Genomic DNA, 25,634 nt, shown 5'->3' with positions numbered 1-25,634 from the left:
AATTTTGCTTCGTTTATGTGCCCCTTGCATTATAATTTATTTAACTTTTCTTTAATGTACTCTTTTAAAAACTTTAGTGTATTTTAAAAGCTAACATCCATCATTATCATTTATTGAGAATAAGATTGCTGGCTATAAGTAGAGGGAAATTATAAAGTTTATATAAAACTATGTAAACTTTGTAAGATGTAACTAGTAGATTTTACAAGGTTAATTTTTGTGCCACCTTTTTTGCACATCAATTGTACACAAAAACAATACTAGTTACCATAATTACTGGTGATTAGTCATAGTTTGGTTCTGTGACATTGGGTAAGCTGCTTACCTTTGCTGAGCTGCCATTTGCCCTTCTATGAAATGAGGGTAGTAAATCCACTCTCCCCTACCTCCCTCTCAGAGTTGATGTGAAGATCAAGTGAAATATACGGGCTTTGCAAATCATACATACTTCTAATGCATTATTTAAATGTAGGTTGCTAATAGTCATTATAAAAAATGAATAATCACACTTTTGTTGTTGCCTGAATCTGAAGTAATACCAGGAAACATCATACATAACACACCCCACAAAGTGGTGAATTTAGATATAGTAATGCAGTTGGTGACTGCCTTCTGTCTGGCCATATGGTAGGTATATGATTAATTTTTTCACCAATTGTCAAACGGCTTTCCAAAAACAATTGTACCATTTTACATTTTCACCAGCAATGTATAAGAGTTCCAGTTGCTCTATATCCTCACTAATACTTGGTAGGTATGGTCAAGTTTTTAAAAAATGATATTGAGCATCGTTTCATGAGCTTATTTGCTAGCCATATATTTATTTTCTTTGGTGAAATGCAAGTCCTATATCTAATATATATATAATTTTTTTGCAAATATTTTCTCCCTGTCTATGACTTGCCTTTTCATTTTTGTAATAATATCTTTTGAAGAACGTTTTAAACAAGGTCCAATTTATTTATTTATTTTGGCTTTATAGTGTACACGTTTGGGGTCCTATTTAAGAAATTTTTGCCAAACTCACTGAGATTTTCACCTTTTTTTCTAGAAGTTTTTAGTTATAGCTTTTTTAAAAAATATATATTTTATTGATTTTTTTACAGAGAGGAAGGGAGAGGGATAGAGAGTTAGAAACATCAATCAGCTGCCTCCTGCACACTCCCCACTGGGGATGTGCCCGCAACCAAGGTACATGCCCTTGACCAGAATCGAACCCGGAACCCCTCAGTCCACAGGCTGACGCTCTATCCACTGAGCCAAACCGGTCAGGGCTAGGTATAGCTCTTACATTTAGGTCTATGATCCATTTTGAGTTAATTTTTATATATGGTGTGAGATGTGAGCTAAGTACAGCCCCCTTCAGCATTTCATTTATTTCAAAGTGCTGAATAACTTATAAAAATTTGGAATGTAAGATCCCAGAAAGTTGAGACAATCACATTTTCCTCACAATACTGTACCATGTTCATTATTTGTATCCATGATCCTCAAGCAGATATTTAGTATCATTTTGGTGTTATGTATAGTTTGTTACGTTTATTTTAAACATGCTTATCATTGTGTGGTATACAGACTTTCATTTTACCTGAACATCACATTTATATAATATGCTTATTCTAACCATTCAGCACAAACAGGAATTTACTTGAAATGTTTTAGAAACGTTCTAGTCTGTGGGTGGGCAGAAAGTGTATAATGCCATTGTATTCACTTCCTATTGCCCCATAACATATTGCCACAGATCTGGCAGCTTAAAACAATGCACAGTTGAGCCGCCCCGTTATGTGGTCAGGTGGATTCCAATGAGCAGCTCCAGGGTGAGCTAAGGTTCAGCCAGGCCCGTCACGTGATCTGGCACACTCCAGCGTGGAGCGCCACCACGCGGACGTAAGGTTCCCTGCCGCCGTGGCCAGTGCGTCTGGATCCACGCAGTCCAGTGTGCAGCGCCACCGCATGGACGTAAGCTTCCCTGCCGCCGTGGCCAGTGCGTCTGGATCCACGCACTCCAGCGTGGAGCGCCACCATGAGGACGTAAGGTTCCCTGCCGTGGCCAGTGAGTCTGGATCGGTGAGATGGCGCCTGTCAGTCTGCAGCTGGGCGATTTGGTGTGGGGGCAACTCGGCCCGTATCCTCCTTGGCCGGGGAAGATTATCAATCCACCTGAGGAGCTGGAGAAACCTCATGGAAAGAAATGGTACTTTGTGAAGTTTTTTGGCATGGAGGACCATGCCTGGATTGAACTGGAACAGTTGAAGCCGTATCAGGCACATAAGGAAGAAATGATAAAGAAGACCAAGGGAAAGCTATTCCAGCGAGCTGTGGAGGCTGTGGAAGAATTCCTCGGGACTGACAAAGGAAAAGACCAGACATCATCCCACAGTTCTGCCGAAGATGAGAATCGGCATGATTCCGGTGAGGAGAAAGGTAGGCTGAACTCAAGTGACGAGAAGCGCAAGCTTCGCCTATCTGACGGGAAGCCGAGGAAAAAACTGAGGGAAAGAAATAAGAGGGTGTCATCAGGCTCTTCAGAGAGAGGCTCTAAGTCCCTTCTGAAAGGAACCCAAGAGCAGAGTCCCCAGAAGCGGGCTCCGCCCCCACAGGAAGAGAAGGATTCGGAGTCTACTACTATGAATGGGACGACGGCCGGACTCACGGCAGCATCTGAGTGGCAGCCGACTGCGAGCGGGCCTCTTAAAGACATAGACCCTCATTTCCACCACTTCCTGCTCAGCCAAACTGGGAAGCCAGATACCTGTTACCAGACAATTACAAAGAAGTTGAAAATATGCGAAGAGGATACTGGGTCCAACTCCATCCAGGCAGCAGACAGCACGGCCATGAATGGCAGCATCACACCCACAAACAAAAAGATAGGATTTTTGGGCCTTGGCCTCATGGGCAGTGGCATCATCTCCAACTTGCTAAAAACGGGTCATGTGGTGACTGTCTGGAACGGGACTGCAGTGACAGAGGGGGCCTACCTGGGAAGAACCCCTGCTGAAGTTGTTTCAGCTTGTGACATCACCTTTGCCTGTGTGCCAGATCCAAAGGCAGCCAAGGATCTGGTGCTGGGCCCCAGTGGTGTGCTGCAAGGGATCCGCCCTGGGAAATGCTATGTGGACTTGTCAACAATGGATGCTGACACAGTCATGGAGCTGGCACAGGTGATTGTGTCCAGGGGGGGCCGCTTTCTGGAAGCCCCCGTCTCAGGGAACCAGCAGCAGTCTAATGATGGGATGTTGGTGATCTTAGCAGCCGGAGACAGAGACTTATATGAGGACTGTAGCAGCTGCTTCCAGGCAATAGGGAAAACCTCCTTTTTTCTCGGTGAGGTTGGCAATGCAGCCAAAATGATGCTGATTGTGAACATGGTCCAGGGGAGCTTCATGGCCACCATCGCTGAGGGGCTGACCCTGGCCCAAGAGACAGGCCAGTCCCAGAAGACATTCTTGGACATCCTCAATCAAGGACAACTGGCTAGCACCTACCTGGATAAGAAGTACCAAAATATTGTGCAAGGAAACGTTGAGCCTGATTTCTGCCTGAAATACATTCAAAAGGATCTTCGCTTAGCCATTGCCCTGGGCAGTGCTGTCAATCATCCAACTCCTATGGCAGCTGCAGCCAATGAGGTGTACAAAAGAGCCAAGGCACTGGACTAGTCTGACAAGGACATGTCTACTGTGTACTGGGCCTAAGTATGCTAAGCCCCCCCACACACACACTCCAGTCTTAATTCTTTTTTAAAAAATTTCTTTATTAATTAAGGTTTTACATGTGTCCTTGTTCCCCCATTATCCCCCCAACCTCCCCATTCATGCCCTTACCCCCCTGTTGTCTGTGTCCATTGGTTAGGCTATATGCATGCATACAAGTCCTTTGGTTGATCTCTCCCCCTTACCCCTACCCTCCCCTACCTTCCCTCTGAGGTTTGATGTTCTGATCGATATTTCTCTGTTTCTGGATCTGTTTTTGTTCATCAGTTTATGTTGTTCATTATATTGCACAAATGAGTGAGAGCATGTGATATTTATCTTTCTCTGCCTGGCTTATTTCACTTAGAAAAATGCTCTCCAGCTCCATCCATGTTGTTGCAAATGGTAAGAACTCCTTTTTTTGCCAGTCTTAATTCTTGTTAACATTTTTTTCTTGGTTAAAAAATAAAAAATAAAACAATACATGTTTGCTAGGTCATGATTTCCATGGCTCAGAAGTCTGAGCCTGGCTAAGCTGAGCCCTCTGCCCAGGATCTCACAAGGCTGCATTCAAGGTGTCACCCAGGACTCACTTCTTATCTGGAGGCTTGACTGATCATAGGTCTACTTTTGAGCTCACTCAGATTGTTGGAAGATTTTATTCCCTTGCAACTGTGAGACCAAGGATCTAGCTTCTTGCTGGTTGTCAGGGAGAGGTCACCCTCAGCTCCTAGAGGTCACCTGCAGTTCCTTGCCATGTGGCCCTCTCTACAGGCCCTTTCACAACATTGCAGCTTGCTTTAAAAAAAAAAAAACAAAAACTTTGTTGTTGAGAGTATTACAGAAGTCCCCCACCTCCTCTTCCCTTTCTCCACTGGTTCATGCCCCACCCCAGGCCTTCACCACACTATTATCTGTGTCCATGGGCTATGCATATCCTATATAATAAAAACCTAGGTGGCGTCGTGCAACATTGTCACAAGATGGCCACCACAAGATGGCTGGCAGGGAAGGGCAGTTGTAGGCGATCAGGCCAGCAGGGGAAGGCAGTTGCGGGTGACCAGGCCTGCAGGGGAGGGGTGGGGGCAACCAGGCCAGCAGGGGAGGGAAGTTGGAGGTGACCAGGCCTGCAGGAAAGGGCAGTGGGGGTGATCAGGCTGGCAGGAGAGGGCAGTTGGGTGTGAGATCAGGTCAGCAGGGAAGGGCAGTTGGGGTGATTGGGCTGGCAGGGGAGGCAGTTGCGGATGATCGGACCAGCAGGGGAAGGCAGATGGGGGCCATCAGGCCGGCAGGGGAGGGCAATTGGGGGTGATCAGACCAGTAGGGAAGCAGTTAGACATCAATGAGGCTGGCAGGGGAGCAGTTAGGGGGCAATCAGGCTGGCGGGCAGAAGCGGTTAGGGGTAATCCGGCAGGAAGGCAGGCAAGCAGTTAGGAGCCAGTAGTCCCAGATTGTGAGAGGTATATCCCAGATTGGAGAGGGTGCAGGCTGGGCTGAGGGACAGTCCTTCCCGCCATGCACAAATTTTGTGTACCGGGCCTCTAATATATATATAAAATAGAGAAATATGCTAATTAACCGGGACACCATAATGGGTCGACCAGACAGGAGGAGGTTGTGCACGCAGCATTGGGGGTGGGGCGTCAGGGGCCTCTGTGCCTGCGCTGGGGGAGGGCCTGATCAGCAGCGGCCGAGGCTGCTTCAAGGGCCAGAGAGGGAGGGAGGGCTGGACCGGCAGCAGCTGTGGCTGCTGCAGGGCCCGGGAGTGAGGCAGGGCCAGACCGGCAGTGGCCGCAGCTGCTTTGGGGCCCTGGGAAGGGGGCAGGGCAAGACCAGCAACTCAAGGGTGGGCAGCGCCACGCGATTTCGAATCGCGCACTGGGCTCCCAGTATGAATATAAGTTCTTTGGTTAATCTCTTCCCATCCCACCCCTTTCCCTCTGAGATCCATCAGTCTGTGCCATGCTTCCATGCCTCTGGACCTATTTTGTTCATTAGATTCCACGTACAAGTAAGATCATGTGATACTTGTCTTTCTCTGACCGGCTTATTTCTTAGCATAATACTCTCCAGGTCCCTCCATGCTGTCTCAAAGGGTAAGAGATTCTTCTTTTTTACAGCTGCATAGTATTCCATTGTGTAAATGTACCACAGCTTTTTTATCCACTCACCTACTGATGGGCACTTGGGACTTTCTGTGCCTTCTGAACTTGTGTGACTTTTTCTTTCACCAGCTTAGGGAAGTTTTCTGTCATCATTTCTCCAAACAGGTTCTCTATCCCTTGCTCACTTTCTTTCCCCCCTGGTACCCTATGATACATTTCATGTTGTCCCAAAGTTCCCTTAAACTGTCCTCATGCTTTTAAAGTATTTTTTCTTTTTGCTGCTCTGATTGTTTTTTCTACCTTGTTTTCTAATTCGCTTATTTGATTCTCTGCTTCATCAAACCTGCTTTTAATTCCTCCAGCATATTCTTGATGTCAGATACAGTATTCTTCATTTTTGCCTGTTTCTTACTCATAGTTTCTATCTCATTTATCTTGCTGATGTAGTTCCCATTAAGTTCCTTATAGTTATTACTAAGTTCCTTGAGCATCTTTATAACCATTACTATGAACTCTATGTCTGATAATATGCTTATTTCCATCTCATTTAGGTCTTTTTCTGGCGATTCCTTCTTTTCTTTAATTTGGGTGTTGTTTCTTTATCTCCCCATTTTAGTTGTCTCTTTGTGTTTGTATCTGTATCAGATATACTTGCTATGACTCCCGGTCTTAATGGGGTGGACTTTTGCAGTAAATGTCTTGTGGGCCTAGTGGTGCAGTCTTCTTGTACTACTAAGCTTGATATTCTAGGAGTGACCCTTTTGTTGGTTATTTGGGCTCTCCTGTTGTAACTGGGGTCTTGATTGTTATTGTCCTGTTCATGCATGGACTCTCCTCTCAGGCTGGCTAACTGTAAGGCTCAACCACAACCAGGTCATATGAGCTGTTTTACAGGTGCTGACAGGGCAAAACCAAACCAAACCAAACCAAACAAACAGGAAACAAACAAAGACATCCTATATAATAAAGAGGTGATATGCAAATTAACCCTCATGCTGTCATGCCATCACAAGATGGCTGCGCCCACAGTGGAGGTGGGGGTCCCGTAACACAAGATGGCTGCGCCCACAGTGGAGGCGGGGTTCCCATAATGAGTAATCAGCAGGGACCTGAGGCTACGTGCACTGGGCCGGGGCAGGGGACCTGAAGCTGCGCCCCCCGCCCTGGCGCCAGGCTGGTGGACCTCAGGCCATGCCCCCCGCCTGGTGGGGCTTGACAGGGGACCTCAAGGTGCACCCCCTGCCCCGGTACCAGGCCAGGGGACCTCAGGCCCCGCCCTTCACCTCAGGCCAGGGGACCTGAGGCCGTATCCCCCTCCCCAGCACCGGGCTGAGGGACCTGAAGGTGGTGCCAGGGGAACCTGAGGCTGCGCCCCCACCCAGCATGCGCTGGGGGACCTGAGGCTGCACCCCCCCACCTGGCGGGGCTTGACGGAGGTGGGGCCGGCCAGGTCTGGATCTCGCCCAATGGTGGTGGGGCTGGCCGGGTCTGGGTCTCGTGCGATTTCGAGGCGCACATGGGTGGGTGGGTACTTGACTCTGGGTCCCGTGGTGTGCCCCAGACTCTGACAGGAGAAAGATTTTCATATACATTTTACTAGGGTTTTTTTTTTTTTCCATCTCTGACACTTCTATTATAGAGAAAGGGCAAATAGCAATATTAAATTATTTCCTCTAATTAATTCCCTTTTAATGTGCATGAATTTCATGCACCAGGCCAGTATAAAATATCCCAACAAACAGCAAAAACAACCACAAAAGAGAAGAGAATTAGGAAAGAGAAAAGAGAACAAGAATAATAAAAAAGAGAGAAAAAGATAATGTTACTAATAGTAAAATAAGAAACAAAATAAAAGGAATACTGGAAGAGAAAAGGGGCAGAAAAAAAGATTCTGAAAGGAAAGAATGGAGAGCAAAAAATAAGAGTAGAGTAGGAAAAGGCAAACAGTAGAAAAAGACAAGAAGACAAAGAAAAAAGTTATGCAAAGGTCAAAAGTAGAGAAAAGTAAAGCAAAAGAATGGGAAAGAAAGAAAGCGTAAGAAAAGGAAGGAGGCCAGTAAGAGATGTGAAAGAAACAAGAGAAAAGAGAAAAAATCTTAATAATAATAATAATAAATACCAAAGCAATAACAAAGAAAAAAGAAGACAGCCACGTGAAGTTTGTCTAGGCAGATTATGTTGTCTGAGGCTGATTGTTTTGTCTGCTGCTCTCAGGCCTCCTGGGAGGTAACTTTTGTGTCAGCCAATGTCAGGAGCTGTCCAAGTTTGGCTCCCGATTTCCTGTTATAGCTGTGGTCAGCTGTGGCTCTCTGAGGTCCACCTCCACATGTCAGCTACTCCACCTGCCCCCTCAGGTTGCCTGGTCGTCCTCCACTATCTTCCGAAGAGAGTCTTTTGGTGGATCCAGGCTAACCTAGCTAGGGCCCTCTGCCTTAGAGATTACACCATCAGGCACTCTGAAGGGAAATTAGTCTCTGCTTCAAAGCCAACCTCCTCAGTCTCTACCAGAGACTCCAACCCTGGTTCCCCCTACGGTGGCCTGGTGCAGGTGCAGGCTGGGTACAGCCTGCCCCCTTTTCAGCATGAGCAGCTTCAGCTGCCCTGGGCTTAGTGGGATTGATCAAAACAGTCTCTAGTTGACAATGTTGCCAACACAGCCCACAGGAGGGGTTTAAGCATGTTCTCCTGGTCCCAGACAATAGCCTCTGAAGGTCTCACTCTTGGGATGCCCTGCTCTGAGCTGTTCTCCCGACCCCGCACCGAACTGCACCAGTGGGGCTATCTGGGGCTTCAGAGAGCTGATCCAAACCGTCTCCTGTTGGGGGTTATGTTCCAAGCCTGCAGGAGGGGGACATGTTGCTCTGCCTCTCCCTCCCAGGACTGGCAGGGAGCTCGGATCAGCCTCCCCACGATGTAGTCACAAAGCCCAGCTCTTGCTCATCTGTCTCCCCAATAGAAGCCTGCCCAGGGGATACCGTCCAAATATCCCTGCTCTGTGAGGACCTGGCGCCCTCGTGCCACAGGTCCAAGCAGAAGGGGTTACAAAGTCAGCCCCGCACAAGACCCAGATCTCTCTGCACAGCTGGTCTCAGTAAAGTGGGGGTCGGGAATCCCAGCTCCACTTGTGCTCCCACCTCTCCACGGCGCAGGTCAAAAATCCCCAATCTGCCCTGCCACCAGCTCCACAGGATGGGCAGTCCGTGCAACCCTGCACTTGAGGTGAGAGATTCCTCTCCCCCTGCCCCACGCCACACAGTAGTCACTGGCTAGGGCTCTGCACAATGCCTTCCAGGAAAGCAGAGGGTCCATCAAAGTCACTGCTGCGTACAACCCTCAGACCCCTCATTCTTGGAGCCAAACACTGCAGCGCAGCCTTCCCAGCAGTCCGAGCCCAGGATGACCCTCTCTGGCCGAGGCTGCTAGCCATAGGTGTGCTCTCTCACTGGGAAGGGCAAGTCCCAACCTCCTAGGCAGACAGTTTCCCTGGTTCCCTCTGCCCGTTGCCATATGGGCTCTCTTTCCAGTCTCTGCTGCTCCAGGTTTGGGATCCCTGCGTGGGATTGTGAGCCCACACTCCCAATCGGGGGTGGCGGGGGGAGCTTTGCAGCCAATATAAGCTGAGCACCAGATCCAGGGCGGGGGGTCCTCCTTTCCATGCGACCCCCCTTCTCTTCCCATTCCCCACATTTTTTCTTCAGTGCTCCTCGGATACAATATGCCCAATCAGCTGCACTTCTCTTGTGTTTTTTTTCAAGCTGACTGCACAGTGTTTTAGCTGTAAATCCAGCCGGTGGCCGGGAACAAGGGCACGCAGTCTCCTGTTAGGCCACAACCATCTTGCCCCATTCTGGCAGCTCGCTTCTTCCCAACCACCAAGTTATATACCGTAACATCATCATGGGAGTGCCATCTCTCATCTTTGCCAGGTTGTACTCAGCAGAAGCAAGTCACAGATCCCACTCATGCTCCAAACGGAGCGGGGAGGTCACACAAAGGTGCAAACACCAGCAGGCGGGAATCATTGGGAGACGCCTTAAGGTCTCTAAGCCACGGCCATGGAATCGCTGTGCTCTGCCTTGTGATAATTGCCAATCCCTCAGCTTCACACGCCAATATTCCCCAACATAGATGCTCTGCAGAGTCCCCAGATACCTAAACGGATGTCCAGAGAACCCTCAAACAAAGGATTAAAGCAAATAAATAGACGAACTAACTTTAAAAAGCCACATTCTATTGACATTTTTACTATGGAGAATTTCAGACAGACACAAAAACAAAACAATATGATGAAACCTCCTGAGTCTGTTACCCATACCTGACAGCCACCAACCCATGGCCAATCTGCCCCCTGCATGCCCCCATCTATTCTTTCCGCTTGAATTATTTGAATGATAGGGCTTCCTATCAATCATTTCATTTATAAATAGTTGTGAGTATATACTAGTACATAAAATAACTCTTTTTAAAGCATTATCACTATACCATTATCTCACCTGAAAAATTACCACTAATGCTTTAATATCATCAAATATTCAGTGTTACAGTTCTCAATTGTCTTAGGTCATAACTTATATAGTTTGTTTGAACCCAAATCCAAACAATGTCTATACATTATAATACATTGATATGTCTTTTAAATTTCTTCTAATCTGCAGGTCCTCCTTCCATTTCTTTTCTTTCTTTCTTTCTTTTTTTAAGTTTATTTGTTAAGAGGCAGGATTCCTTTTTTTTTTTTTTTGGGGGGGGGGGGGTCCTGTAGAGTTTCCAGTCTGGAAACTGCTGACACATTACAGTTGTAAAAGTGAGCTTATTGCAAAATCAACTGCACAAATACCGTTAAAAGATTTCCTAAATGGCCTTTTTTCTCGGTAATTATATCATCTTTCTTTACTTTTCTTTCCTCCCTGCTTCCTGAATCCATTTATCTCGATCACCTCTGAATCAATAAGGAAAAGTTCTGCAAAATTGCCATCTGCTTTCCTCTGGGGTTTACAACTTAAAACAAATTTTCCTCAATTGAATTCAAATTGAATAAGAGCATTGAAACCAAGGATCCCTCATTAGGCAGTTTGTTATTTCAAAGCATTTTCTATTTACCGTGCCTTATTTAGAATACAGGATAATCCTGTGAAGGCAATTCTGTTTGTTCAAAATGGTATATAATTGGAAATAATTGCAATACCCTGTCTGACATAAAGCCTCAAGTTTTTTTATTAGAGAAATTAAATTTATTAGAAATATTTTACCATCTGAATCTATTAATGTAACATTTCTTTTAATTTATGTTCCAAATTAATGAGGTTGTACCACATCAAGAAATAATCACAACTTTAAAATCTAAGTCTTCAAGATCACGCAACCAAAGTTTGCATGGATGTCTTTTTTAAAATGTATTTTTATAGCATTAACATAATTCATGCATGTAGTTTAAAAAGTCCATAAGACTCTTAGGCTTATAAAAAACACAAACCAGCAGTCCCTTTGCCTACATGCACCACCCTGGAGTCTGGCTACCCGTAGGCACTCTGCACTTGAAAATCAACTTTCCAAAATGTTATGGACCTCTCTCATTCACTGTCATTGCCTTCCTTATTTCCTCTGCCCTTGGGGTATTCTACCTTTTCCATTTTTTCTCTGTAATTCTTGTGTTTGGGAGGAAGAGGAGGGGTGTGTGTGTGTGTGTGTGTGTGTGTGTGTGTGTTCAGTTTGCCATATTTATCTTGTAATTTGCCATATTTTCACTTTGTAGTTCCTTCGTTGAGAGTCCAGAATGGTGTAAAAGTTGGCACCGAAGCCCCATACCCCCAATATAGCCCTCTTATTTGAGGGGATAGGTCTTTGGGATGACACAAAAGTGTCATCCTGCCTAAACTGGTTTGGCTCAGCGGATAGAGCGTCGGCCTGCGGACTGAAGAGTCCCAGATTCGATTCCGGTCAAGGGCATGTACCTTGATTGTGGGCACATCCCCAGTGTGGGGTGTGCAGGAGGCAGCTGATCGATGTTTCTAACTATCTCTCTCCCTTCCTCTCTGTAAAAAATCAATAAAATATATTTTTTTAAAAAGTGTCATCCTGCATTTTCTAGCCTGCGTTACCAGTTTCCTAGCTTCCAGAGGGCTGTGGTGAAGTGAGTCCCTCTTCCTCATGGAATGGTACTTTTTTTTTCTTTTTTTAATATATTTTATTGATTTTGATTTTTTTACAGAGAGGAAGGGAGAGGGATAGAGAGCTAGAAACATCGATGAGAGAGAAACATCGATCAGCTGCCTCCTTCACACTCCCCACTGGGGATGTGCCCGCAACCAAGGTACATGCCCTTGACCGGAATCGAACCTGGGACCCTTGAGTCCGCAGGCCGATGCTCTATCCACTGAGCCAAACCGGTTAGGGCGGAATGGTACTTCTGAGAGCTCTGTATGCCTTTGTGAGAGTGTCTGCTGTGGCCTCTTCACTCTTGTCCTTTCTCCTTAGGCAGAACCGTAGTGTTGGTCGCTCGCCTCCAACCCTGAGGCCCACCCCCACATGTAACTTTTGTACCCCGATTCTCTGCCCTTTGGGGCTCGTGTGTCCCCCTCCCACATCGCTCATGGATACCAAAGAGGTTAGGGAGTGACCCTTGCGCAGTAGTATGCTGGTAAATGCTTATCAATTGGCCCTCCAGGGGGACATAAGCCCTGATCGGTAGCACTTGCTGATTTCTGCGGTATAAATATTCCTACTGAGACTGACTGCAGGCTGCCAGTGTGACTTGGAGTTTGGAATAAAGTGCATAACTGCCCTAACTGGTTTGGCTCAGTGGATAGAGCATCGGCCTGTGGACTGAAAGGTCCCGGGTTCGATTCCCGTCAAGGGCATGCACCTTGGTTGCGGGCACATCCCCAGTAGGGGGTGTGCAAGGAGGCAGCTGATTGATGTTTCTCTCTCATTGATGTTTCTAGCTCTCTGTCCCTCCCCCTTCCTCTCTGTAAAATATCAATAAAAAGAAAAAGGTGCATAACTGTCTCTCTAAAGGTGCATAGCTTCTCCTGCACAACACTGTCTCTGGGAACAGGACTCAGGGGTCTTCATTCAAGTGCCAGACTCGGGGATTTCCTATTCCGCCGTTCTGTTGATGATGCTTTCTTTCTCCCACAGTTGACAGACCCGTCAGAGTGTATGCTGATGGGATATTTGACCTCTTCCACTCGGGCCACGCCAGGGCACTTATGCAAGCAAAGACACTGTTTCCCAACAGCTACTTACTAGTAGGAGGTAAGAAGTGCGTTTTCTCTTTGTCTAGTCCTTTGCACTCGCTTGCTTTTTTCTCGATTCCTTTATTCTACTCCGGATTTAATTTTTTTAAATACCCCAGATTTTGCAAAGCGCGGCAGTAGAATAAAAAACTGGAGTTTCTTTTCATGCAAACTTATTTATTTGGATTTTTTTATATTTCAAATTATTGATACACTCAATACAATTCGACATACGAGCTGCTACCGATGCTAACCGTGTCGAGTCACACTCGACATCCGAGTGCAAAAGGCTAGAAAACTCCTTTATAATGTGTTTCCTCTACAGGACCCCTTTCAGAGTTTTATTAACATTTCACATTGTTAACGCTTCCAATTTAGCCCATATTGGCTCACAAGTTTGCTGCCTGAAATTTAAAATGAGGTTTCAAAAACTGAAACGGAATTATATCATGTGATTTATACGTCACTAATCCCCAGAGAGAGACAGGGTAACTGCTTTATGCTTTCTTTCTTTTATTTTTTCTTTCTTTCTTTCTTTCTTTCTTTCTTTCTTTCTTTCTTTCTTTCTTTCTTTCTTTCTTTCTTTCTTTCTTTCTTTCTTTTCCCATGCATCCTCACCGGAAGATATTTTTCCATTGATTTTTAGAGAGAGTGGAAGGGAGGGGGAGAGACAGAGAGATAGAAACATCATGTGAGAGAGATGCATCGATTGGTTGCTTCCCCCCCCCCCCCGCCACCCCCACCCTGCACACACCCCAACTAGAGCTGGGGATCGAGCCTGCAACCGAGATAACTGCCCTTGACCAGAATCGAGCCCGGGACCCTTCAGTCTGCAGGCCAACACTCTATCCACTGAGCCAAACCAGCTAGCGCTGCTTCCTGTTTTCCATTAATGCTTTTCTTCTTGTGTTTGAGACTTGATCCAATTTATGTTTCTAAACTTTTTGAGAGGGTTAGGAGAAAAGCAATATTATTTGGATATCAAATCTTGGAGAGCTGAAAGGGGTTCAGAATGATTAAGGTTAAGCAAGGTCATTGTCTATTTCCTTTGTGTGACCCACAGCGCTGAGAATGATGTACTAACATTAGTGGCCTATATTCAATTAGTTGAATTTATACACAGTGTGTTAAAGAAATAGTTAACTATTTATTGAGATCCTACTATGTGCCAGGCATTTTTCTATTTTCTCTCCTTGCTTAACATGTCAATTATACTTCTTTTTTCACTTTTTTAGTGGTTGAGTTAGAATTTGCAATATACATTCTAACTAAGCCAAGTCCACTTTCAAATAACACTATACCAGTAGTTCAAGTTCCTTATAATAACAAAATATTTCTAATTCCTCCCTCCTATCCCTTGAATTATTGCTGTTATTCATTTCACTTATATATAAGCATATATATGTCATACATAATTGACTACATTCTTGCTGTTATTATTTAGAACAAAGTGTTATCTGTTAGATGAATTAAGAATAAGACAATGAAAGTTAACTTATTCATTCTCTAATGTTCTTCCTTTCTTTATGTAGATTCAAATTTCTGACAATTTTCCTTCTCTCTGAAGAACTTTTTTTCTCCTCTGAAGACCTTTTTAAAACACTTTTTGCAAAGCAGGTCTACTGGAAACAAATTTCCTCAATTTTTGTTTGTCTGAGGAAGTCTTTATTTCTCCTTTCCTTTTAAAGGATAATTTTGCAGGGTACAGAATTCTAGGTGGGTAGGTAGTTTGTTTTCTCTCAACACTGTAAATATTTCTCTATTCTCTTCTTGCTTGCATTGTTTCTGTGGAGAAGTCCAATGTAATTTTTAACCTTGCACTTCTAATTGGTAAGGTGTTCCCCCACCCCCCCTCTGGTGTCTTTTGAAATGTTTTCTTTGACATTTGACCTGTTTGGTGTTAAATGAGATGAGCGGGATCTCATTATTTGTGGATGAATTTATTTTTATTTATTTATTTATTTATTATTTTTTTAAAAATATATTTTATTGATTTTTTACAGAGAGGAAGAGAGAGGGATAGAGAGTTAGAAACATCGATCAGCTGCCTCCTGCACACCCCCCACCGGGGACGCACCCGCAACCAAGGCACATGCCCTTGACCGGAATCGAACCTGGGACCCCCGAGTCCGCAGGCCGACGCTCCATCCACCGAGCCAAACTGGTTTCGGCATGTGGATGAATTTATTATTGCTAGCATGAGACATAGTTTAACATTGGTTTTATTCCTATACTAGAGGCCTGGTACACGACATTCGTGCACTGGAGGGGGAGGGGGTCCCTCAGCCCGGCCTGTGCCCTTTTGCAATCCAGGAGCCCTTGGAGGATGTCTGACTGACTGCTTAGGCCTGCTTCCTGCCTAAGCCGCAGTAGGACATCCTTAGTGCTGCCGCAGAGGCTGGAGAGGCCCCTCCCCACCCCCCGCCGGCCGCTGTGCTCCCCAGCGGTGAGTCTGGCTTCTGGCTGAGTGGCACTCCCCCTGTGGGAGCGCACTGACCACCAGGGGGCAGCTCTTGCATTGAGAGTCTGCCCCCTGGTGGTCAGTGCGCGTCATAGAGACCAGTCATTCTGCCATTCGGTCGATTTGTATATTACCCTTTTATTATATAGAATTTCCTTGTTATAGATGTAAATGCTGAAGTATTTTGTTCACACAAATATTTAGTTGGGAATGAAAGAAGTTTGCTATGATGATACCACTCAATTATTGAATTCATGAGTTATTTTCCAAATGTCACAAAAATAATTTATTTCTATTGTCATAAATAATAATTATAATGGTCTATCCAGTGACAATTTATTGAGATCTCCTTTCAATTTTCTTGGAAGCAATGGATATGAAATGACCTGACCTACAAAAAGATTTATTACCAAGCTATTAGAATTATTTGCTTTCTCTCTTTCTGGGAAGTATAAGAAAAAGGCTTTCCCAAGACTTATCAAATGACTCTTAATTATAACCCTTACTCTTTTACTTGAAAGCAATTTACTCACCCCATGGAGCTTATGCCCTGCTGAGGAATACAGCCAGAGGTTCTTTCAATGCCTGAGCTTAATAGGCAGCCGACAGGTGGAGGTGGATATTGGGGTGCCTTGGGACCTTTGCTGACCTTGCCCCTGGGCCCCGTGCTGGTAAAAGCCAGGCGCAGTGTGCAGCTTGGTCCTTCCTCCATGCACCCAGGCCAAGCAGAGGCAGCCACAAACTGGGGATCACTTGTAGCTCCAAACAGGTTGCCAAGGACCAGTATATATTTTTCAATTATACTTCAATTAGCGATTAGACAGTAATATACACAGGCAGCGTCTTGCATTGGCCTGCACCAGAGTCCCTCCCAAGAGGCCCCAGAAACCAACACAGCCAGGGGCCAGCCTCAGACACCATCAGAGCAGGATCCAATAAGCTTCACACACAGCATATCCAAAGGGAGATCTTGGCAAGCACCAGACCCTGCTGAGGCGAAATCCACTTAGTGTGGTCAGTAACTACACAGCAGCTTGCACACTGTGGTCAGGGTTGAGCCTCACAGCCAGCCAGCCTGAGGGTCGATCCCACACATGAACGGGCCAACAGCAATCAAGACTCAATTACAACAGGAGGGCCCACATAACCCACACAAGGGACATTCCCAGAGCACCCAGCTAGAGGATCAAGGAGCCTGCACCACTCAGTCCCACGGGACACCTACCACATAAGGCCACCCTGCCAACACTGGGAGAGATAGCAGATCTACCTAATACATAGAAATAGACACAATTTGAAAATGGTTTTCTGCAAGCTTATCTTGCTGGTATTATTTTAGCGAATTAAAACTATCCAGTTGTAAAGCTGTTTTCTTCATTTTATTTTTTTAAAATATATTTTATTGAATTTTTACAGAGAGGAAGGGAGAGGAATAGAGAGTTAGAAACATCAATGAGAGAGAAACATCGATCAGCTGCCTCCTGCACACCCCCTACTGGGGATGTGCCCACAACCAAGGTACATGCCCTTGACCGAAATCGAACCTGGGACCCTTCAGTCTGCAGGCTGACGCTCTATCCACCGAGCCAACCAGTCAGGGCTGTTTTCTCCATTTTAATTTAAAACTTCAGTCATTTAAAAACAAGTCAAGAAATTAAAATTTATATTGGAGAGTTTGTTGGTTTGTTTTAATTGTTTAAGGATTTGAGTCACCAAATACCCATTTCTGCCTCAGAGGAGGGGAATAAGAGACAATAATAAACCCAATGCTACTTGGACTACAGCAGACACAAACATTGCCCCATCAATGTGGGTTTGTGCTCTATGGTATTTTTTAAAATATATATTTTATTGATTTTTTTACAGAGAGGAAGGGAGAGGGATAGAGAGCTAGAAACATCGATGATAGAGAAACATTGATCAGCTGCCTCCCGCACACCCCCCGCTGGGGATATGCCCGCAACCCAGGTACATGCCCTTGACCGGAATCGAACCTGGGACCCTTCAGTCCACAGGCCAATGCTCTATCCCCTGAGCCAAACCGGCTAGGGCCTCTATGGTATTTTAATTGAAATGAAATATTTCTCTGAGACTGCATTTTGCCTGACTGGTAGGAAATTCAGTCCGGTCCTTGGTGGGCTCTCCTCCGCTCCCCAGAGTCAAACAAAATTTCAAAATATTTACAGAAACAAGAGAGGGGCTTCCACTCTTCAGCCCACAAAATGATTAGGAGGGAGCAGGTCCACTGGGCAAGGTGAGGCACCTGTGGTCGTTGCCCAGGCAGAACCCAGTGCTCAGGGCAGCATGGCCCTCATTCCCAGAGGCCCTGCCGCTGGCACCTGCTGCCTTGGGCTCCTCAGCCCTTTGGAGGAATTCCTCCTCATATGGAGAAGTCTTCTCTCTGTGTCTTCCTTACAGAAACCCACCAAGGATCTCTGGCTGTAGGGAAACAGTAGCCAGAAGGGCATGCTATCTGCCAGCAACATGAGCTTCACAACTTTTGTGGGGGGAGGGGGTGTTACCAAGAGGCTGGAGACCTGCTTGGAGTGGGGGCAGGGAAAAGACAGAGCCCAAGACACAAATGAATATTGCCACCAGTGGTCCTATATCTCTACTACTATTAATAAATGACAGCCCGGCCGGCATGGCTCAATGGTTGAGCATCGACCTATGGACCAGGAGGACACGGTTCGATTCCCGGTCAAGGGCACATGCCCGGGTTGTGGGCTCGATCCCCAGTGTTGGGTGTGCAGGAGGCAGCCGATCAATGATTCTCTCTTTCTCTCCCTCTTCTTTCTTCTCTGAAATCAACACAAATATATTTAAAAATAAATAAATAAATGCCAAACGTTACTGAGCTCATACAGATGATCAAATTTAATTCTCAAAACTTTGCCATGTTTTAAAGACAGACAACTGAGGCTTAGAGAGTTTGAGTAACTTTCCCAGGGACAACAGAGCCGGCATTAGAACCCAAAGCGAATCCAAAGTCCAACCCCTATGTTATATTTTTTCTCCTGAGAGGTACTGGTAATATATTTTTTTTAATTTAAAACTTTTTTCAAAAAAATAAAAAAATATATATTTTTCAATTATACTTCAATTAGCGATTAGACAGTAATATACACTGAGTGGCCAGATTATTATGATCTCTGAACGCATAATAATCTGGCCACTCAGTGTATATCCTATATAATAAAAGGCTAATATGCAAATTGTCCCCTAGACCAGGAGTTTGACCAGCAGGCAGGCTGGCCAACCGCCTATGTCCCCTCCCCCTGGCCAGGCTGGCTGGACCCCACCCATGCACGAATTCATGCACTGGGCCTCTAATATATATATATACTGAGTGGCCAAATTATTATGCGTTCAGAGATCATAATAATCTGGCTACTCAGTGTATCTTATGAAGTGATCACCCAATAAGTGTAGGGGTACTGGTAATATTTGGAGTACAGTGAGCTGCCAGGATAGGTTAGCTGCAGCGTGAGCTCCCAGATAGCTCAGTGAATTCATCCATGGAACACCATGCCTCCGAGTTCTCCATCTGGTTGTCAGAGTGCATTTGCCAAGACTCAAGAACAACAGTGCTGCTCTGGGTGTAATTAATGTTTAGACAATAACTGGTCAGCATGTTCAGCTGCTTCTTGAGGTCACTTCTGGGGTATGAAAATAGGACCCGGTATTGGCATAAACAGGATGTTTGTTTTCTCTATGCTTGGTCAGGAGGCCATTATCTCTGCCATCTAGGAGTTATACCAAATTGCTCAGGTGCAGGTTCAAAAGGGGGGTGGGATATAACCCAGCCTAGTTTTATGTTCTTTTTTGCTGTTGTTAATCCTCACCCGAGGATATTTTTCCATTGATATTTAGAGAGTGGAAGAGGGGGGAGAGACAGAGAGAGAAACATCTGTATGAGAGAGACACATCGATTGGTTACCTCCAGCCAGCTCCCCGACCAGGGCTGGGGATGGAGCCTGCAATCGAGGTAGGTGCCCTTGATAGGAATCGAACCCTGGGACCCTTCAGTCCCGCAGGCCAATGCTTTATCCACTGAGCCAAACTGGCTAGGGCTAGTTTTGTGTTATTTAAAATAGAAAATTGATGGATCTGAAATCCATTTCTGCTCAATATGATTCTTGAGGTAGTATTTTAGTAAAGACCTAAAAGAACATTTAAAGCCTTAGATCAATGTTTAAATTGTATAGCTTGGCTCATAAATGATTCCTATTTAGGGAATCAATACACATAACATAGTCATTATGGCCCTACTCCCTGCCCCGCACACCACCCCCTCCCGACAGCTAGGCATGATGGGTGATTCAAAAACAGGCTGGGCTCTTTACTCAAGATGTTCATAATATACTTCAGGGGCTTTCATATGTTTTATGCATCAGAATTTTCCCTGAAACTTGTGAAAAATGGAGCTGCCTGGGCCCCACTCCAGACCCACTGTCTTAGTTCGTTCAGGCTGCTACAACAAGATACCACAGACTGGGTAGCTTAACAACAACCCAAGTTTATTTCTCATGGTTCTGGAGTCTGGGGAGCCCAAGATCAAGGCGCTGACATGGTCTCCTGGTGAGAGGCCTCTTCCTGATACATAGCTGGCACCTTCTTGTTTTCTTACATGGTAGAAGGTTCTAGGGAGCCCTCTGGAGCCTCTTTTATAAGGTACTAATCCACCCTCATGACCTTTGTACCCCTGAAGGGCCCACCTCCCATATTATTACCTTTGGGAGTTAAGGTTTCAACATATGAATTTGGGGAGGACACATTCAGACCATAGCACCCACTGAGTCAAAATCATGGGGTATGGGGCCCACTCATCTTTATATTTAACAATGTCCTTAGATAGTTCTGCTATTCATCGAGGTTTTCAAGTCAGCCATGTGTCTGATGGTGTTACAGTAATATAAACCACCACTATACTGTTTTCTCTATTGTATTCTATAAATGTCTATACAGCATCTAAGGAAATATGTATAGGAGATATATAGGCATACGCGTGTGTATCTAGAGACCCACTGGCCTCTTATTTGCATGTATGGTGTTGAAATGTGCCTGCAGATAAATAGACATCTATTATTTTAAATCATAGTAAACATTTATTGAGCATCCTATATAATAAAACCCTAATATGCAAATTGACCGAACGGTGGAATGACTGGTTGCTATGATGCACACTGACCACCAGGGGGCAGACACTCAATGCAGGAGCTGCCCCCTGGTGGTCAGTGTGCTCCTACAGGGGGAGTGCTGCTCAGCCAGAAGCCGGGCTCACGGCTGGCGAGCGCAAGGGCGGTGGCGAGAGCCTCTCCCACCTCTGCTGCAGGCGGGCAGTAAGGAGCGAGGGGTCCCGGACTGTGAGAGCCCTGGATTGCAAGAGGGGATGTCTGACTGCCTGGGGGTTGGGCCTAAGCCGGCAGGTGGACATCCCCTGAGGGGTCCCAGACTGTGAGAGGGCACAGGCCGGGCTCAGGGACCCACCCCCAGTGCGCAAATCTCATGCATCGGGCCTCTAGTCTATATACGTATATCAAGCACTGTTAATTCATTCAACAAATATTTGTTATGAGCCTACTATGGGCCATCAGAAAATTAAAGAGACAAAAAGTCCCTGTCTCCAGGGAACTTATATTTTAGTAGAACACCAACCATAAACAAAATTAAATAAGACAATTATATGATGACAAGCGCATGGCAAGAAGTAAACTGGGGAGGGGATTGGGACTGCCAGTGGCAGTGGTGGGGTCACAGTTTAGAATAGGGTGGTTGGGGAAGACTTGAGGGAGGGCAGGGAGGGAGCCCTATGGATAACTGGAACAGAGCTGTCCAGGTTTGGGGAACGGAAAATGTGAAGCCCTGACCTACAGAAGAGTATTCCAGTGGCTTCAGGAAACAGCAAGGAAGCCAGGGGCTGGGATGAAATAAAAGATGCAACTCTAACTGGTTTGGCTCAGTGGATAGAGCGTCGGCCTGCGGACTGAAGGGTCCCAGGTTCGATTCCGGCCAAGGGCACGTGCCCGGGTTGTGGGCTTGATCCCCAGTCAATCAATGATTCTCTCTCATCATTGATGTTTCTATCTCTCTCTCCATCTCCCTTCCTCTCTGAAATCAATAAAGAAATACATTTTTTTTTAAAAAAGATGCAATCAAAGAGGCAAGGAGTGGGTGAAGGAGTGGCTCTCGTAGGAGGAGCCTGTAGGTCACTGGAGGAGGTTAGCTTTTACTCTGGGGGGAAATGGGGAGAGTTCTGAGCCTGGAAATGAATGACAGAGTTGAACGAATTTTACCAGGATCATTGTGGCTGATGAGAACAGGAGGTGTGCAAGAGACCAGTTAGGAGGCCCCTGCAGGAACCCATAGGAGAGGTGGTGAATGGGCCGGGAAGGGAGCAGTGAAGGTGGTAAGAAGAACATGACTTATAGCCTCACTGTGACGGCACAGCCAGCAGTTTTGCTGATGGTTTGGATGTGGAGTGTGGGAGGGCGGCACCAGGAGCTTTTCCAAGGATCCCGGGCATGGCCATAGGCTGTACTGGCTCTGTCGCCAGATTTGGTCCTGAATATGGATCACAATTTGGTTCCAAGAAAGCGATCGCATTTTTTTTAAATCCTCACTCAAGAATATGTCTTATCGATTTGAGAGAGAGGAAAGGAGAGAGAGAGAGAGAGAGAGAGAGAGAGAGAGAGAGAGAGAGAGAGACTGAGAAACATCAATGTGAGAGAGAAACATCGATTGGTTGCCTCTTGTACCTGCCCAGACCAGGGATCAAACCCGCAACCTAGGTATGTGTCCTGCCCGGAAATCAAACCTGCAGCCTCTTGGTGTATGGGACAGTGCTCCAACCAACAGAGCCTCCCATCCAGGGCTAACGTGTTTTTTTTTGTTTTTAAAACGTATCACATACACTTAAAATTTGTACATTTATTGTGTGTTCATAATACCTTAAGGGGAAAGAAGAAACTCATCTTAAGAAGCAGTCGGGCCCTAGCTGGTTTGGCTCAGTGGATAGAGCGTCGGCCTGTGGACTGAAGGGTCCCAGGTTCAATTCCGGTCAAGGGCACATGCCCCGGTTGTGGGCTCGATCCCCAGTGGGGGGCGTGCAGGAGGCAGCCGGTCAATGATTCTCTCTCATCATTGATGCTTCTATCTTCCTTCCTCTCTGAAATCAATAAAAATATATTTTAAAAAAAAAGAAGCAGCAGCAGCAGTCGGGGTAATCTGACCACTGCAGCAAGACTCTTACTAGGGTGTACTGGTAAGTAGGGACTGTACCCACAATGACATTTTCCCCTGACATATATGTAGTAAAGCTCCGGAAAGCTGCCTTTGCCAACAAAAAAGATATTCTGCATAGGATAATGAATAGTATTTATTGTGCTCTTTGTTTCAAAGCACTTTTATGTAAATTGTCAAAAACTCCATTCTAAGGCTGATCGTGGAGGTTATTACTAGCCCCATGTGAGGGTTCAGAACGAACCTGAGATCTAGAGAGGATAAGAGATGTGGGAAGGATGAACTCTGCTAGAGCAGACTTGGTATTTTATGACTTCCTCCTCTAGATTGTGTGGCCGGATGTGTCAGGACTGGTCTTCAATGAAAGATGAGACAGAGGGCCGGAGACCAGGAGACCAGGACACAGGCTTTATTGGAGGAGAAGACCCCTGCCGGGCTACCTTCCAAGGAGAAAGAGCACACGTGCTGGGGTGAACATGCCTTTTGAGGGGAGGAAAAGGAAGGGACGGGGCTTAGGGCACTCAGCACACGCTGATTGGTGGTTTCATGTAAGGCACATGATTAGGCACCTAGGGACTTAGGAATCGGGGGCTTAGGGTATTTGGCAACAGGTGCTGATTGGTGGTTCAATGTACAGTCCATATAAGGTGCCTGGTTAGGTGCTCAGGAATGTCTATGCTGCAGGTACAGGTTACATCATACTCCGTCCATCAGTTGGGGGGAGGGAGGATCTATCACTCAATCCAGAAAACAGAAGTATGCTGTGCACATAGGCACGTGCACACGCACGTGAGTCACACTTGGGTTACTATGTACAGTGATCTAATAAAGGAATTGGAACTGATTATTCAAACCTTCAGGCCTCTTGATTCCTCTCCTCTCTCTCCCTTCTCTGTCTCTTCATTTGATCATTTTATTTCTCAATAGTAATTTTCACTGAAGGATGAGCTAGGGAAATAAAAAGCAAATGAAAGCCACATTAGTAGTGCGGAGAATAATTTTAATAAAAGCCACCTCGGAGAATGCAGTTGTAATTAGCACTGAAATGAAATTCTGATTGCTGCTGGATTTCCGCTTCCTTCCCTTTCCTGATCCTTTGTTCCTGTAGAAAACAGAGTTCGATTATGCAAAGCACCTAGCGAGCCGGAGCGCCTTTTGTCTTGCTAAAGAAGCCATGCCGGTACCTAAAGGCTGTGATCAGGGCCCGGGCCAGCTAACGGCATTTAATGCGCTTGCCTGTTTCAGTTTGCAGCGACGACCTTACCCACAAATTCAAAGGTTTTACCGTGATGAATGAAGCAGAGAGATATGAAGCTCTCAGACACTGTCGCTACGTAGATGAAGTCATCAGAGATGCTCCATGGACGCTCACACCAGAGTTTTTGGAAAAACACAAGGTACTTACTCTTCCCTGTTCTCTAAGTAGCAGAATTAAGGAGTCTGGCTCTGCAGCCAATACCCAGAAAGCCCAAAGACTCTACCAATTCCTAAAAGAGATAACTTCAGGAACGGCCATTTGGTGTCACTTGATGTAGCCCCTCTCTCCTGCCCGATCCTGGGTACTGATACTCTCTCACTTCTTCAGTGTGGGCTCTGGAGCTAGATCCCAGCAGGTCCAACTACAGCCTCTATCCCTCCCTAACCTTGAGTGAAATATTGAACTCACCTAAACTGTAAAATGGGGTGATATTAGTGCTTTCCTCCTGGGGCTGTTTTGAGGATCTAAAGAGTTCATCTAAGTGAAAACCTTGGAACAGTGGCTGGCTCATAGCAAGAGCTCCAAAAGTGTCATTATTATCACCATCACCACTGTCATTATTTGTGCTTATAGATTCACAGGCAGCATTTTTCATGGAACAAATGAACACACATCTTATCCAGAAAGGCAGGGGTCAAGCCTTTAAGGAAAGAACTTTATATCTATGATTTTGTGACCCTGAGACTCCTACTGATATAAGATTTGTATTAGTTGAAAACATGAAAAATTCGTTTGATTTGCATCAAATTATGTGCTTTGTATCTCCCTACCAGACCCACATTAGGAGCTATTCTTTCCTTTTATAAGCAGCACAAAAAAAAAAATAAGATTAAGCAGTTCTAAGAGTTTTCTTGTCTATTTTTAAATTCACCATGCAGAAGAGAATAGAGAACACTGATAAATGTGCATCGGTAATAGCAGAGGAGACAATTTCCCAGCAAGAATAAAAAGAAAAAGGAAGAACTACAATATAATTTGCTTCCAGCAATCACGGACACATTTTTACTAAGCATCTATTGTATATTCAACGTGTGCTAGGCATTATGGAAGTACTCATGATGTTGATGATGGCTGCCACTTCCTGAGTACTCACTATGTGCCCAGCCCTGTGCTAAGTGCTTTGCTCTTACACAAATTGTATTCAATTTCATGGCTACCCTGAGAAGTTGTTATTGTCATATATTGGACAGGTGGAGGAACTAAGTTTGAGTACTAAGAATAGAATTATAATAACTAACATTGAGTACTGTGTGCCAGTTATTATTTTTAAACACTTAAACATAATTATAGCATTTAATTCAGTGATTCTCAAGTGGGGGCGAGTTGGCCCCCAAGGGATATTTGGCAATGTATGGAAACATTTTTGGCTATCCCAACCAGAGGGTTGCTACTGGCATCTAGTGGGTAAATGCTAGGGGTGCTACTAAGCATCCTACAATGCACGGGGCAGACACCCCACCAAAAGAATGATTAGGTCAAAATGTCACTGGTACTGAGGTTGAGAAATCCGGATTTAATCTTTACCACCAATTTATAAGTCAAGTAGCTAGTAAGTGGTGGGGCAAGAATCATATCCATGCAAATTAAACTGCTATTCCAAACTCCCTCTCAAGGTGGAGTGTAGGTGTGTTATAAAGG

At 45.4% G+C, this 25,634-nt stretch overlaps 2 protein-coding genes across 5 annotated transcripts in view; both read left to right on the top strand.

Annotated features, from left to right (window-relative positions):
* Positions 1 to 25,634, top strand: part of PCYT1B (phosphate cytidylyltransferase 1B, choline) — a 93,720-nt gene that overhangs the window by 35,179 nt on the left and 32,907 nt on the right. For all 3 annotated transcript variants that reach the window (XM_054715682.1, XM_028155808.2, XM_008148384.3), the window contains exons 3-4: positions 12,938 to 13,054; positions 23,984 to 24,135. In XM_054715682.1, coding sequence (XP_054571657.1) covers positions 12,938 to 13,054; positions 23,984 to 24,135 — 269 coding nt within the window. The remainder of the gene's footprint in view (positions 1 to 12,937; positions 13,055 to 23,983; positions 24,136 to 25,634) is intronic.
* LOC103292248 (cytokine-like nuclear factor N-PAC) lies at positions 2,076 to 3,665 on the top strand. 2 transcript variants are annotated; one of them, XM_054715666.1, is made up of 2 exons: positions 2,076 to 2,387; positions 2,622 to 3,665. In XM_054715666.1, the coding sequence occupies exons 1-2, from the start codon at positions 2,076 to 2,078 to the stop codon at positions 3,663 to 3,665; spliced, it is 1,356 nt and encodes a 451-aa protein (XP_054571641.1). The 2 variants fall into 2 exon arrangements, with proteins under 2 accessions (XP_054571641.1, XP_028011607.2); XM_028155806.2 differs by having other exon boundaries at positions 2,076 to 3,665.

Source organism: Eptesicus fuscus, chromosome 1, assembly GCF_027574615.1.
Source record: "Eptesicus fuscus isolate TK198812 chromosome 1, DD_ASM_mEF_20220401, whole genome shotgun sequence".
Lineage (NCBI taxonomy): Eukaryota > Metazoa > Chordata > Mammalia > Chiroptera > Vespertilionidae > Eptesicus > Eptesicus fuscus.
The sequence above is the reverse complement of the archived record's forward strand: the minus strand, read 5'-3'. Positions and strand labels throughout refer to the sequence as shown.

What these genes read in the sequence shown, in the direction of transcription:
- LOC103292248 (XM_028155806.2), top strand. Translation starts at nt 2,076, where the DNA reads ATGGCGCCTGTCAGTCTGCAGCTGGGCGATTTGGTGTGGGGGCAACTC.